This window comes from Protopterus annectens, chromosome 4.part0 (genome assembly GCF_019279795.1).
Source record: "Protopterus annectens isolate FY-2018-M chromosome 4.part0, PAN1.0, whole genome shotgun sequence".
Classification (NCBI taxonomy): domain Eukaryota; kingdom Metazoa; phylum Chordata; order Ceratodontiformes; family Protopteridae; genus Protopterus; species Protopterus annectens.
The window spans coordinates 630,044,870-630,059,575 of NC_056733.1; the positions used below are offsets into that span (position 1 = coordinate 630,044,870).

The following is a 14,706-nucleotide window of genomic DNA, read 5'->3' on the forward strand; positions in this document are numbered from 1 at the left end:
TAACTTCCTCACTGATCTTTATGTAGCCATAGATGTAGGCATCCTCACTGAAGCACTGTAAATTAGTTTTCCTAAGGCATTTCACTCTGCAGCCTATCCAGTATTGTCTAAAGAATTTTCATTGTATGACTTCAGGTCTGTCTTGCTTAGCTGGGTTCACCAGGTACCTACGGCATAAGGGCATCATCATAACCTGACATGAGACTCATCACTTCAGCCTGTCTACCTGGGATAAGACCAGGCTAAATCCTTGGACCCTTGCAGTTCATAGTGTAGATAAACTGTTATTGTATCCCTCTGAAAGGTAAGTATGTTCTTGTGCAGCTGGCATGTTCAAATGGGAGTCCAGCTGTTCCCCAGCAGCAGTCTGCAGCTCATCTGTGCCAGCATTTTTGCACGGCTGGGAGTAAGTAAATGCTGCTAAAAGAAAATAGTGCTTTATGGAACGCACAAATGACTGAATATGCAAAATGAAGACTGGAAGTTGTCTGAACCAGATGAATGTATAATTGCAGGTGCTTGGCCATATAAAAATTTTACTGTGTGGTTGGGACCCTCTCTTACTCGAACCACGCACACTTTCGTATAACTGTGGGTAAAATTTTAGCAGTACTGAACTTGTGCAGAGTAAGCAATTTTCTCACCAAGAAAACAAGGTATTCAGATGGCGAAGGGGGTTTTCTTTGTATCTCACATGTGAATATTCCCTGCCAGTTAAGTGGAAATTGCATTTCTGTATAACTTATTTTGCAAGCAAAAATTTCAACTTATTGTTGGGGCTAAAAAGAGGAAACACTACTTGACTCACTGTCACTCTTTTTCACCTCTCTTTCATGCACCTGATTAGGTCATCAGGCTTGATCACTATATGTTTCTCCACTGCTTGCTCACCTGCATGTATTTTAGAAGGATGCTTACAATTTCCTAGCACAGAGCATTTTTTGTGAGTGGCCCCATTTATCATTAACTGTGCAATAATGCCTTCTCCGTCAGAGGCCCGCTTTTGCTGCAGACTTCCCTGCCATGCATTGTGCATCATTTGCTTGCTGTGTTTGCATTCACTACAGAAACGTAGAGCTGAATTTAGAGAATCAGTTGTAATTTTGTAACTAACAGACCTCATGATTGTTTCTTTAGAACTAGGGAGTATTAAATGCATTAGTCATTTGTAGTCCTTTCTTAAACTTATCCAATCGTTTTTGTTTTTTTTTTCTGTTTACACCTGACTCTGTTCCTTTTTTTTTTTGGCTATCTTAGCCCCCAATGTGTAGATCATTAACCTCCTCTTAGTCGTTCTGTCACTTCATTCCTGTCAGTGAGGTGAAGGGGCTGTCAGTTCTACAACCATTAAGTGGCTTGATCTTTTTTTCCTGTTTGAGGAGTGCCATGAGCCGACTGCGGGGGAGTTGCCATATTTATATGGGGGTGGGGGTCTTTCAGGCAGCCATGCCCTTCTTCTTGAAGCATGAGTGGTGGTTTCCCTAGTCTCCACTAGGAAAGTCACAGTACCGTGTGTGCCCTTGAGTACATATATTTTTCTTCCTGGGAAAGAGGGGACCAGGCCACAAGCCTTCCCTCCTTCCCCTCCTTGATTGGCTGTTCAAGTGCAGGGCCGCTAGTTGAACCTTGGATGCCTGGATCACAGTTAGAGCTCCATCCCTCTGAGCCATGAAGCTAGGTTTTGCTCCTTTATTTTTTGTAGTGTATCTTAATATAAGTATCTTCTGACTGAAAATAGGACCTTGTGGTACTGCTTACCTGTACAAATAAAATACATTTTGGTTTGGAACGTAAAAAAAACAAAAAAAAAAACAAATGCTTCACAGTTTCATCACAGAATAAGGTGTATGTGGTTTGAGCTAATGTAAAATGACAAAGGTTCAGTTTGCCAAGTTAAAAATATAATTCTTAGTTTTCCCATTTCCATCTCCACTGCTGTTCATTTTCTGACACTGATTCATGAGCTGTATTGAAAGATATGTTCTTGTTTGAGGCGTTCTCACAGAGAGAGATTTGAAGTATACTGTCTGGACATTTGTTCAGTGAGTAGTGGAAATGTATGCCTGGATGGAAAGCACACTTAAAAAATGAAGGAAGTGCTTTCTTCAGTCCTCTGTCAGCTTCTGCAAACTAAAGCTTTGTATCAAGTTCACTTAAAAAGATCAAACTTTGGCTGTGGATATTTACCGTGGATAAGGTGGGATTTGGGGGATCCACAGTTGATTTGAGTGGTGCAGATGGAGAAGGCATTTTATTTAGTTATAAGTTATTAAAAGGACAGTGTTCTTGAGTATTAGGACATACCAGAGTCTGCATATAGGGAATTCGCACCAGAGGCCTTGAGCACCCCAGGGCCACTTCTTGAGGCTTTTCTGTGGAGAAACACTGTTAGGCTTATTTTTTCCCCTGCTAACGGTGTATTTATGATGCATAAAATAATAAAAAATAAAAAATTACGGTTTCAGCACTCTAGTAGTGGTGGAGTGCACAGTGATCATTATCTACACTTGGGAACTTGTCTTATGAGATCTGGGTACCCCAATGGCAACAGTTTTGGTTAATGAAGGCTAGGAGTACAATGGAGTGCATGTCTTTAAATGCTGTTAACATCTGTGGTTTAAAGAGAAGGTGGAGTTATGGGTCAGAGATTAATTTATTTACCATCGTCACCACTTGCGGACTTTACTCTGAGAAGTGAGCAGCCCCAAGGTCACTGAGGGATTAGGTATTTTGTGAATTAAGCACCAAGTGGTATCCCATAGGTCATGCATATGTAGGGTATGGGGTACTCCAAAGTCATTATTTGAATATGTAATGGGGAGAGAAACACAGTGATTTTTTTTTTTTTTTTTGTCAAACTGCAGTTGCAGTTTACAGAAAGGACTGTTTTATTTCAGTGATTGTTCCCAGATCCTGGAAAATAGGGCATCTTGGGACCAGATTGAGTAGAGATGGGTGACCAGTTTCTGTATTGCAACAAAAAAATCATATTGGTGATTTAACTATCCATAACAGTTTCCTTCCTTCCAGGGAACTACATTGGTTGTCTTTTTGTGTGTTTTGGTGGTGGTCGAGGTTGTGTGCATTGCTAACAGCGGTATCCTTTTTGTAGATCAAAGGGTTTTAGTTTCATGTTCTGAAACTGCATTTTATTTAACCACCATGTCAGATGTGCTAACAGCAGTCATGGACTTCCATGATAGACATTGATACCACTTAGGAATTCCTGGATTTATATATTTTTTTTTTTGGAGATTTTGTCTTCATGTTAATACACTCTTCTGTAGCAGTGTGGTTGCATGCAATTCCAAAGTGTAGGTAGGGTGTCAGCTGCTTTTCACCTTCCTCAGGCACAGATACTGTCACCAGTTCTCACCGAGTGGAGGAAATGACAGCAGTAGTCTGAAAATAATCACGTGCCACTGGTCATTTCATGTTCTGCATGGATTCGTTACTGTCTTGTAACATTGATGCTGTATGAGCTTGTGTTTTATTTTTGTACAGTTTTATGTTTGAGTTGAGAAAACAGAACAAATGTAAGTTCTAGTTTAGCTGCAGTGCCAAGAATAGGAAGTCCTTTATCCTAATTTTCAGCATCTAACTTCCTCATACAAATGTTTCCAAGACACACGACCTGGCATAGAGAAGGTAGGGAGAGACACTTTTTTTTTTTTTAAAATACACACACCTTAACCAAACTGTCAATTTTCTAGCAAATGCCTTCTCAGGTAATGAACCCAACTGGATCCTTCTAAAATCTCTGTCCTGGAAGAACAGTCACCTTCTAATAGCAGTTGCTTAACTTCCTCCTCCAGCCTTTCTCAACAGATAGCTGTGCCTCCAATTTAACAGATCTCCAACTTCTGACACAAACAGCCTTCTCAACTACCAAAAACTGGATGCTCCAAAATCACCTCTCATTAAATGCTAACAAAAGTAAAATCCTTCTGGTCTCTCCTTCTAAGTCCTCCCCTATTGATAAAAACTCATTCCAAATAACCAGCCATAATAACTCCATTTTAGAGGTCGTTCCCTCCGCCAAACTTCTTGAAGTAACCATTGATGAACACCTAAAATTTAATACTCACGTCCTGCTAAACATAAAGAAAACCCACATAAAACTCTGCCTGCTTTATAGAAACAACTACTTCCTCTCTACTGCTACCAGACTAACTCTCGCCACTACTTATCTCCTTCCCTCTCTATTATATGGTGCCCGTCTGCTTACTAATTTATCCACCTCACTATCCTCCAAACTAGAAGTATGTTACATTAAAATCACCAGATTTGCTACCAAAGCCAAATCTTCCTCTCATCACTGTTCCTCCCTTCACTCATTAAACTGGCTTGAACTCCATAACCAACTTGACTTTCTCCAAATCATGACTGCCTATAGACTACTATCCCAACCTACCAAGTAACCTGCACTTTCCAGTATTCTCCAACCATATACTCCCCATAGAACACTTAGATCTACCCACCAAAACCTAATCACCATCCACAAACCCAAGTGCCCAGCTGGTCAACTCCTGCTTTCCTTCACTTCAGCCAAAAAATAGAATGCTCTTCCCTCCACTCTTAGGACCTGCGATAACCTCGAAAACTTCTTTATTCTCACCTTTGCTTAGACAGGAAATGCAGCTGTACTCTTCACCCTATACCTCTCAAGGTCTTCTCCACTTTTACTCCTGGCTAACCTCTCACCTAGCTAACCTTGCTCATTTGTATTGTGTATAAGTAACTATACTGTAAAATCTAGCCTCAAGGCCATTTGCCTGTCTTTTACACCTAAACAAAATTATAATTGTTTGTTTCTTTATGAATGCTACCTGTTTATTTGTCAGTAATGCAAAGTTTCTTAGTAGTTATTCATGTAGCTGTGTATTGTTGGAGCTTTTCTCCCCGGGCCTCCACTGAAAACGGGCTCCCCGAGCCCAGTGGACCTCCCCGGTCATCAACTAGAATAAATAATAATAAATATAAATCTGATGTTCTTCGTGTTTCACTGTTGCAGTCATTACATTTGGGTAATCCTGCTGGCAGGTTGCCCTCAGCCGGCCTGAATTCCGAAGTCTTCGGTCCTGCGTCGGCTGCTGTCGTCGGTTCTCTGACGTCAGGTCATTAGGGGTATAAAAGAAGCAGCCGACGCCATTTTCTTCAGTCTTTCTTGCCGCACGATGCCCGAAGCAGAAGCAGTTCGCAAGTGCCGGTCGGCTGACTCCTGAGATTTTCATGTTTGAGTTTCAGATCCGAAGTCTTCAATAAAGCTAAGTACCCCGTTGGGGAAACTTTTTTCTTGCTCCAGACCGATGTCAGAAAAAGTTAATAACTGTATTTCTTGTGGAAAGCAAATACCTCATAAGGATTTTCATTCTTACTGTATTCCTTGCCTAGGCCCTGATCACAACGTTACTGGTTGTTGGTTTTGTGCTAGATTTAACCAATGCATAATTGTCGGTATGATTTTGCTTTAAACTTTTTTGGACACCGGTTTAATTGTCCGGAAATGTTGTCGGATAGCCATCCTACTACCGGAGTTTACAAAAAATGCAAAGAAAAGGATAGAGAGAAACAACCGAGTCCCAAAACCGACGACGAAGCTTCTCCTAAGCCATTCGCCGGTTCTCAGTGAGGCGCTTTCGCAGCCCCTGACGCCCGCTACTTTAGAGTCGCAGGCCACTACCGATTCCCACGTGGAGTCGGCCATGCCGCTGGATACTCAAGGTATTGGAGCTTCGGAGGCTAATCCCTCAGATGGGTCTGGAGCCGCTGAGCAGGTACTGGCTTCTGAGGGTGTATTCAGACCTAAACATCTTTACATTAAAATGACTTCAGCTTCAAAGGCAAAGACTAAAGCACCTTCTAAAGCAAGGAAACAAACTCAAGAGTCACATGGACAGGCCTCTATGCCCAAAAAACAGATGCTCAAAATGGCTGAAGACTTGATTACCTTGATCAGGGGTTCCCATCCCCCTCCTGATAAGAGGTCTAGGCAAGACATTGACTATGAATCTTCAGATCAGGTTTCTATTACTTCTGATTCCTCTTCTGATCAGGAATATTCTCTTCCCACCATGAGGATTCTGATGCTGAAGAATCTATTCCTTCAGCATCTCCTCCTGTGGACTATTCCTTTGGGGAAACCTTGCATACCATGAGGGAGCATTTCCACTGGAAGAGCCAAGATTTTTCAGAATCTAAAAAGAGGCTCAGGGATTTTATTTTACTACCTCAGCACAGGCCTCTAGCCATTCCACCTGTGTTAGACATTGTAGATGATGTGTTTTTGGAGTCTAGTCTGACCCCTGACTCCTTACCCCCAGCCCCTGTTAAGCCTGACAGATATTACAGGGTTCCTGACTCACACAAATTTCTTTTTAAAAACCCTGCTGCTGACCCAGAAACTATTTCACAGGGTCCAAAGGGAGTTAAGGCTTCCAATGCAAAAAACCCAACCCCCTCTGACAGAGATTCAAGGGCACTGGATAGATGGGGAAAAAAGGTTTACACATCTGCATCTTTGGCTATAAGGGCCTTAAACTGTCAATTTCATAGGCTTAAGTATCAGCTACATGTCATGGGATTGCTTAAACAGAAAATGTTGTAAAATTCTGAATGTGCAGAAAACAAGGAAAAGCAGGATTTATTGTATGCAGCAGAACAAGTTGGAAAACATCCTTTGCAATGTGGTTTTGATTCTTTGGAGGCCTCCTGTAGGGCCGCAGTTACGGGTTCTGTAATTAGGAGGCATGCTTGGTTAAAGGAACAAAATCTGCCTGATCATGTTAGTTAAATTACTAGATGCACCTTTACAGCATGATACTTTGTTTGGTGTTAAGGCAGAAGAGGTGTTAAAGAAAATGGAGGACAAAGCTAAATCTATGCAAACTGTCAAAGATTTTTTACAAGTACAGCCACCTAGGTTTAGTAGACACTGGCCTACAAAAAAATGGTCCATTCCTGTGTCAGACAGACCTCAAAGGGGCAGATCCAGATGTCCTAGGGGCAGATCCCAGGCGCAAGGTTATTATAGGCCCAAGCAATGGTGTGCTTCTACCTCCAAAGCTGGAGAAGATAGATCACAAACATACAGAAAATAGTCCCAATGACTTCCCCCTGCCTGCACCAAGCACTTATCTTCTGGCAGCACCCTTAGGGGGAAAATTAGCACTTTTTGTTCAAAATTGGCACATCATAACCCAGGACAAGTGGGTTTTAAACATAGTGTCACAAGGTTACAAGTTCCATTTCCGTACTCTGCCAAAGGCAAACGGCTGGCCAGACCTGCCAAAAAAGTCAATGGGCAGAGGCACAAAAACAAGTCTCATCCCTCATGGACATGGGGGCCATTCATCAAGTACCAGAGCAAGAACAGGGACAAGGATTTTACTCAAGACTGTTCTTGGTACCAAGAAAGGACAAGGCCTGGAGGCCGATACCGGACCTATCTATTCTGAACACTTTCCTGGATATTCAAACATTCATAATGTTGACTTTGCAGCAGCTTCGGCCCATGCTGGGCAAGAATGCTTGGCTTGTGACTTTAGACCTAAAAGAGGCATACCTGCATGTTCCAATCGGACAATCATGCAGAAGATACCTAAGATTCAAGGCTGGTTCAATGCATTACCAATTCCCTGCACTGCCCTTTGGCTTATCTACTGAGCCCAGGGTCTTTACAAAGTGCCTGGCACCAGTAATTGCATTCTGCAGACAAAGAGGAATACAAATATATCCTTACTTGGACGACTGTCTCATTCAAGCAGAGAACAAGGACATTCTTCTTCAACATCTGGCGTTTGTGAAAAGACTTCTAACATGCCTAGGGTACACAGTCGACAAAAAGAAATCAAAACTAGTACCCTCACAAGAGATAACATTCCTGGGTGCAAGCTTGAATACAACTACCCAGATGGCTTATCTTAACGCTAGACAAACAAAGGCAACTGACTACCTATTTCAAAATGTTGGCAACAAAGGCCCAGTTATCTGCAAGAAAAATTCTGCAGGCTTTGGGCTTCATGGCATCCTGCATCCTACAAATTCCATATGCAAGACTGCATATGAGGAAATTTCAATGGTACCTAAAAAGTGTTTGGACTCAACATTACCACAGCCTGGAAACAGTCATTATTCTCATTCCCTGCCTGCAACAGGAGTTTCAGTGGTGGGCAAAGGCTTGTCACCAGAACATGGGACAGCCATTCACATTACCTCCAGCCAGGCAGACACTAACAACGGATGCATCAGACTATGCCTGGGGAGCCCACATGGCAGGAAGATGCATTCAGGGCACATGGTTCTCAAACCAAATCCATCTGCATATCAATCAAAAAGAGATGCTAGCTGTTCAAAATGCCCTGACAGCTTTCAAGGACCTACTTCATCCAGGACAACTACTGATGAAGACCGACAACACCACGGTCATGTGGTATATAAACAAACAGGGGGCATACATTCTTATCCCCTTTGCAGACTAGCCATGACCTTGTGGGACACAGCTTTGACTTACCAAGTACATCTGCAGGCACAATTCCTGCCAGGAAAGGAAAATACTCTGGCAGACGAACTAAGCAGAAACCTCATGGATCCCCACAAGTGGAATCTGGGTCCACAAGTTTTCAGCATGATAACAAGGAAATGGGGATGCCTGGACATAGATCTATTTGCCTCCCCTCTCAATTACCAACTAAAAAGATTCTGCACAAGGACTTATCACAGACGAGCATGGAAAGTGGACGCCCTGTCTTTCAGCTGGAAAAACCTATCAGTATATGCCTTTCCTCCACTGCCTCTCCTCCCCAAGATGCTCCTAAAGGTCAGACAGGATAAGCCAAAGATGATACTGATTGCCCCAGACTGGCCACGCCAGTGCTGGTATCCAATACTAAGAAATGTATCTCTATACCCAGCTTGGACCTTACCTCAAATACCTCGACTACTGTTCCAGCAAAACAATCAGATCATGCACAGCCAACTCAGGGCATTAAACTTGGCAGCATGGCAGATAATGTAGTCATACAAAAAACACCTCTCAATAAAGTTGTGATGGATGTCATTCTGGAAGCCAGAAGGCCTAGTACTAGAAAGTCTTATGCTGGAAAATGGAAGAGATTCTTTGCCTGGAACCAGGCACAAGGAACTGATACAGAGGTATCAAATATTCCTCAGATTTTGCAATACTTAACTGAGATGCTGGACAAAGGCCTATCTTTTTCATCAATTAAAATTCATGCCTCTGCCATTTTGGCTCATTACAATACAGCGCCACCATTTTTTTCTCACCTTTTATTAATGCAGTACCTCAGAGGAGCCAAAAATGTAAGGCCCCCAAGGAGACTACCAGTACCTGCATGGGACCTCAACTATGTCTTGGAAAAGATCAACCTGCCTCCTTTTGAGCCAGCTGCTACTGCTGATATGAAGTTTCTATCTTGGAAAACAGCTCTGCTCTTAGCAATTACTTCTGCAAGACGAGTTTCAGAGCTATAGACACTCATGGCTGTGGAATCTTTCATCGTTTTTCATCCAGACAAGGTCTCCCTGAGGACAAACCCAACATTTATGCCTAAAGTAGTGTCCAGTGTGGCTCTTAACCAAGCCATCCGTCTGCCAACCTTTTACCCAAACCCACAGAACAAGGGGGAGAGAATTCTGCATTCTTTGGATGTGCACAGACAACTTAGATTCTACTTGGACAGAACCAAAGCTTTCAGGAAGACAGAGCAATTACTAGTGCCATATGCTGCAGGATAACAAGGAAAGCCTATCTCAAAGCAGACTATTTCTAAGTGGTTAGGCCACTGCATTCATTTCTGCTACTTACACCATGGCATGCCAGTGCCTAAGGGCATTAGGCCTCATTCCACCAGAGCTGCAGCCACCTCAGCAGCCTTTCTCAGGGGAGTACCAACCAGAGACATTTTAGAGGCAGCTACTTGGAGTTCAGTGCACACCTTTACAAAGCATTATCATCTGCCACTCTACTCAAAATCCAGGACAGGCTTTGCAACTGCAGTTCTGCAGGGCCTCATAGCCGCTCCTACTGCTGTCTAGTTCCAGCCTCCCAACCATAGCTTTGGGACTCTACCCAAATGTAATGACTGCAACAGTGAAACACGAAGAACATAGTACAGTTGTGTACACTTGCCATAAATGTAGATGTTCGAGTGTATTCACTGTTGCAGTCCAGGTTAGCCACCCGCCTTCCCCCTTTTTGCTTTTGAATCTTATCTTTCCTTCTCTTATTTATACTACCTATGTGGTGTATTTGCTTATAGATAAAGGTAAAATTTATATTGATGTATTTTTGAATATATATATAAACTTTGGCTACCCTTTTTGGGGGCACCTGACATCTGGGGCAAGAAAAACTGAAGAAAATGGCTTTGGCTGCTTCTTTTATATCCCTGATGACCTGACATCAGGGAAGGGGTGACAGCAGCCGATGCAGGACCCAAGACTTTGGAATTCAGGCCGGCTGAAGTCAACCTGCCAGCAGGATTACCCAAATGTAATGACTGCAACAGTGAATACACTCGAACATCTACATTTATGGTAAGTGTACACAACTGTACTTTATTCTTACCATCACCTCACCTGCCTGCAACTATAAAAATATTGTTATTCTAAGTGATTTTAACTTAAACTACCTAGGTCCCCTGAGAAATGACATTGCTGAATTCGTAGCGAATGTCAGACCTGCGCAGTTAATCAGTGATGCTACCCATCCAAATCTCCAAACCAACAACCACTCCCTCTTGGATCTGCTGTATGTTCTTCCACCCTCATTCAGTGACCACTCCCTAAATCCTAAATATCCTTCCAAGTTGTCTACCAGTCTTCAAAACTGTCTCCTGACTAGTTACCATCAGACCCAGATCCTCCATCGGTACAGAAAACCTCAAACACTTAACAACTTTCGACTGGTCTCCCATTACCAACTTACAGAACCCAGCTTGCTACCATAGCTGTTACACTTACCCTCCTTCAGTGTCGACACTGTAAGGGGTTAAAAAATGAAAATGCATGTGTTTCAGGAGGCTGTTGTACATGACTGCCGATGTTATTAAGCTATGGAAAAGTATTGCAAGTTAAGTTTTGTTTCCTGTGCCTGAGGCAGCATTTCTTGTAAATCTCACTATCAAAAGAAAACTTATTCCTTATTAGTTAAAATGTAGATAACAAATATAAAATGTATTTTTGCTAAACTTGTCGTTTTCCAATTAGATGTATAGTAGTGGTCCGATGGATGAAGTGTACTGTTTAGTTCTTTAATATTGTATAGTAACAGTGGTCTTATAAATAAGTTTTATTACTTTGATAAGGTTTTCTTATAAAGTGTCCATGAATTCCTTTGTTCAGGGAGACATGAATTTGAGTACTGTTTCCCACATACGTTTTGTACTTCAGTAAAGAATTGTACTTTGATCTGCAAAGAGACTGAAATGTTTATTTAAACCTTAACAACACAAATTTTTCCATCTCACACAGCGTCTTTTTAAATACGAAAAAAACACCTGGCTAAGCACCAAACAGAAAGCTCTACTCAAACTTAAGGACAATGCATGGTCTTCAGGGAGACAAAACCCCCTCACCAGAAAATTGTACTGTTTTTACCTCTCTATGTAACCTAGCTAAGCAAGCCATACGCAGGCACAAAACTGACTGTTTCAAAAACAAAACACTTGCTGTGCAAGGCAAACCCAAATATTTCTGGCAAGAAGTAAATACTCACAGGCCGAAAATTCACAGATCCCACCACCTCCCCTGTCACCATACAAATCTCTCAAGGCTGGCTGTCAACCTTTGACTTTCTTAAGGAATTCAGCCCCCTCCCTGGTACCACAACCTCTACCTCTAGCTCTCCCCAAACTTACCCAGCTTTCCTCCTCTTATCCTGCTGTTATGTTTTAAGAAAACTACACACGCACACATTAACCCCTTACTAGAAAACATGCCCATGGAAGCACAGCTACTTCCTTGGTTTATGTTACTCTGCAAAGACTTCCTTACCAAACATCTTTTCTATGTTTATAATCTTTGTTTACCTGAAAATACAGTGCCAAAACGTGGAACACTGCTCTTGTCAAACCCCTTCACAAATATCCCCAGCTAGAAGATCATTCGTGCTTCTGACTTACTTTTTCCTGCCTTCAGTTGAGAAAATACCTGAAAAACTGGTCTACGACCAGCTATCACCGTACATCCCACAGTACTACCTCCTCACTCTTAGATGGATTCTGGGATGGTTTGCCCACAATGACAGCACTATGGTCACTTACACATAAGATCCTTGTCAATATGGATAAAGGAAACCTTGCATGAGTTTACTTTATTGACCAAAGCTTTTGATCTTACTGACCACTTCCTGCTCCTGCACTTCCCTCCAAGTAATTGGGGTTAGCCCCAACACTGTCACTTGGTTCCATCATTCCTCAACATATAGGTATTTCATAGTCAAAACAGGCTCATCTGTATCATCTCCAGTAACCCTTAGCAGAAGGGTACCCCAGAGATCTCTACTTTCTCCATTGTTGTTTTCAGTCTTTATTAATAAACTACCCTGTGACCTTCCAGATCTTTCTGTCACTCGTTTTGCAGATGACATGATTCTTTCAATTAAGTCCATCCCATTCAGCTATTTAAACCCAGCTTCAGTCTGACCTCCACTTCATAATTCTAGGCTAAACCATAAGCTACTCCTAAATCCCTTCAAAACAAAAACTGTGACATTTGGAACCTAATAAAAGCTGAATTCCTGGATGTTTCAGAGATTCTCTCTCCGTGTTTATACTCTCTTCTGTAGCATTGTGGTTGCATGTAATCCCAAAGTGCAGGTGGAGTGTCAGCTGCTTTTCACCTTCCTTAGGCACAGATGCTATCACCAGTGCTCACTGAGTGGAGGAAATGACAGCAGTAGTCTGAAAACAAGGTGGGCAGAAGGATACTTATGGTTATAGCTAGACCAATCACTTAACTTCCAAAGCCACATTGAAAATGCCAGGAAAAATATCAGTTCTCCTATCCAGACCAGCTAGAGCTGCAATAGGCAAAATGAAGTCTCCCATACTCAACTTGCATATGGGCTCTCCATTATAGTTATATCCTGTTGAATAAAAAAAAACAAAAAAAAACAAATCCATTCTGTGGTCCATTGAAAACAAAGTCTGACAATTCATTTCCATTCCCTTCCCCACTCAATAACACCACTGCACCACCCTTACCAAAGCCAGTTGACTGCCAGTCTCCTATAGAGTTGAGCTGCTCCTAGGGTCTCTTCATTTCAAACTAGTTCAACCAGTTGCCTTCCTACCTCTTGCAGACAAACGCCATAATAAATCTACCCCCTACAACCTTTGCATTCTCTCCCAATTAACCCCTTCAGTCTAGACATCACAAAATAAATCTAGATATCACAAACTAAACTACACTCTACTGACCATTCCTTTTCTCTTCATACACCCAAGATCTGGTAATCCCTGCACCCTTACCTAAAACAAGTCTCTTCTCTCCCTACTTTCAGAGTACAACTCAAAAGACAATTCCATCAAAAATCTGACTGCTAGCCCTTTTCCGCTAGACGCACCATCTAACTCTTTTCTCATCCACATCAGTTCCACCATGACCCTCTTTTCTCACCTGCTGCTTCTCTCATGTTTATTACTAAAAATAATTTCTATTTTTAGTGTTAATATTTAAATATTGTTTTAATTGTTTATGGTATTCTTTGTCTTCTGTGATTTTTGTGTATGAATTTGTTCTGTTTGGTTTATTTATGTATTTATTTTTTTCGTATTTCTTTGCCTATGCTGTGCCTGCAAAGACTGTTGTCTTCAGTAGACCATCTTAGGGTAAAATTATTTATTTTGGTTACTAATATGCTGTCTTTTATGCTATGTGTCAGTTTTTCTTTTTTTTTTTTTTTTAAGATTTTCTGCCTGGGCCTCCACTGTAAGGGGTCTTGTATGACCCAGTTGGACTGTTCTGGTAAACAGTAAAATAAAATATATAATTATGTTGAGTTTTGTATGTTGAATTATATATGTGCCTAAATGAATGAACCATATGATAGCAAAGAGAGAGAGAGAGTGGTACTGCATTTTCCTTATTGTCTCCTTTTTAATTTATTTATTTATATATATTTTTTTTTTACAGTTTATGGCTCAGGGAAAGGCAGGTGTCTCCCCACCATCTGCACCAAAACCTGGGAGTCAGCTGGACAGCATGCTTGGCAGTCTACAATCCGACCTCAACAAATTAGGTGTCACCACAGTGGCAAAGGGTGTGTGTGGAGCATGCAAGAAGCCAATTGCAGGTCAGGTGAGTGATGTATTCCCTTTTATCAGGTGAAGTATGTTGGCAATATCTTGTTTATTTTAATGTCATGTTTCTGAGTAATGCTAAATAGATCATGCAGGGATCCATTTGTAGTGAAGCATATTAATAACAGTCTGGTAACTTCTAGTCTCATTTAAAACCCAACTTGACAGTGCTGATGAAAGTTTGCAATGAAATGGAGCAGCCAGTGTACCAGAGGCCAGATGGGAATAGAGACCAGTGAGTGAATTACCAGCTGCCTGCTCACTTTTCCAAGAAGGGAGGATATTTTCACTGCTCCACTGACTTCTGGAATGCCTAAGAAATGCTAATGACTAATGTACTGAAAGTAGAAACACATACATGTTCCTCATATATTCGTTTGGC

General features: G+C 41.7%; 1 protein-coding gene across 3 annotated transcripts in view; it reads left to right on the top strand.

Annotated features, from left to right (window-relative positions):
• The window catches only part of PXN (paxillin), a 1,651,517-nt gene that overhangs the window by 1,330,729 nt on the left and 306,082 nt on the right, over positions 1-14,706 (top strand). For all 3 annotated transcript variants that reach the window (XM_044068586.1, XM_044068585.1, XM_044068584.1), the window contains exon 7: positions 14,158-14,322. In XM_044068586.1, the coding sequence (XP_043924521.1) occupies positions 14,158-14,322 (165 nt within the window). The remainder of the gene's footprint in view (positions 1-14,157; positions 14,323-14,706) is intronic.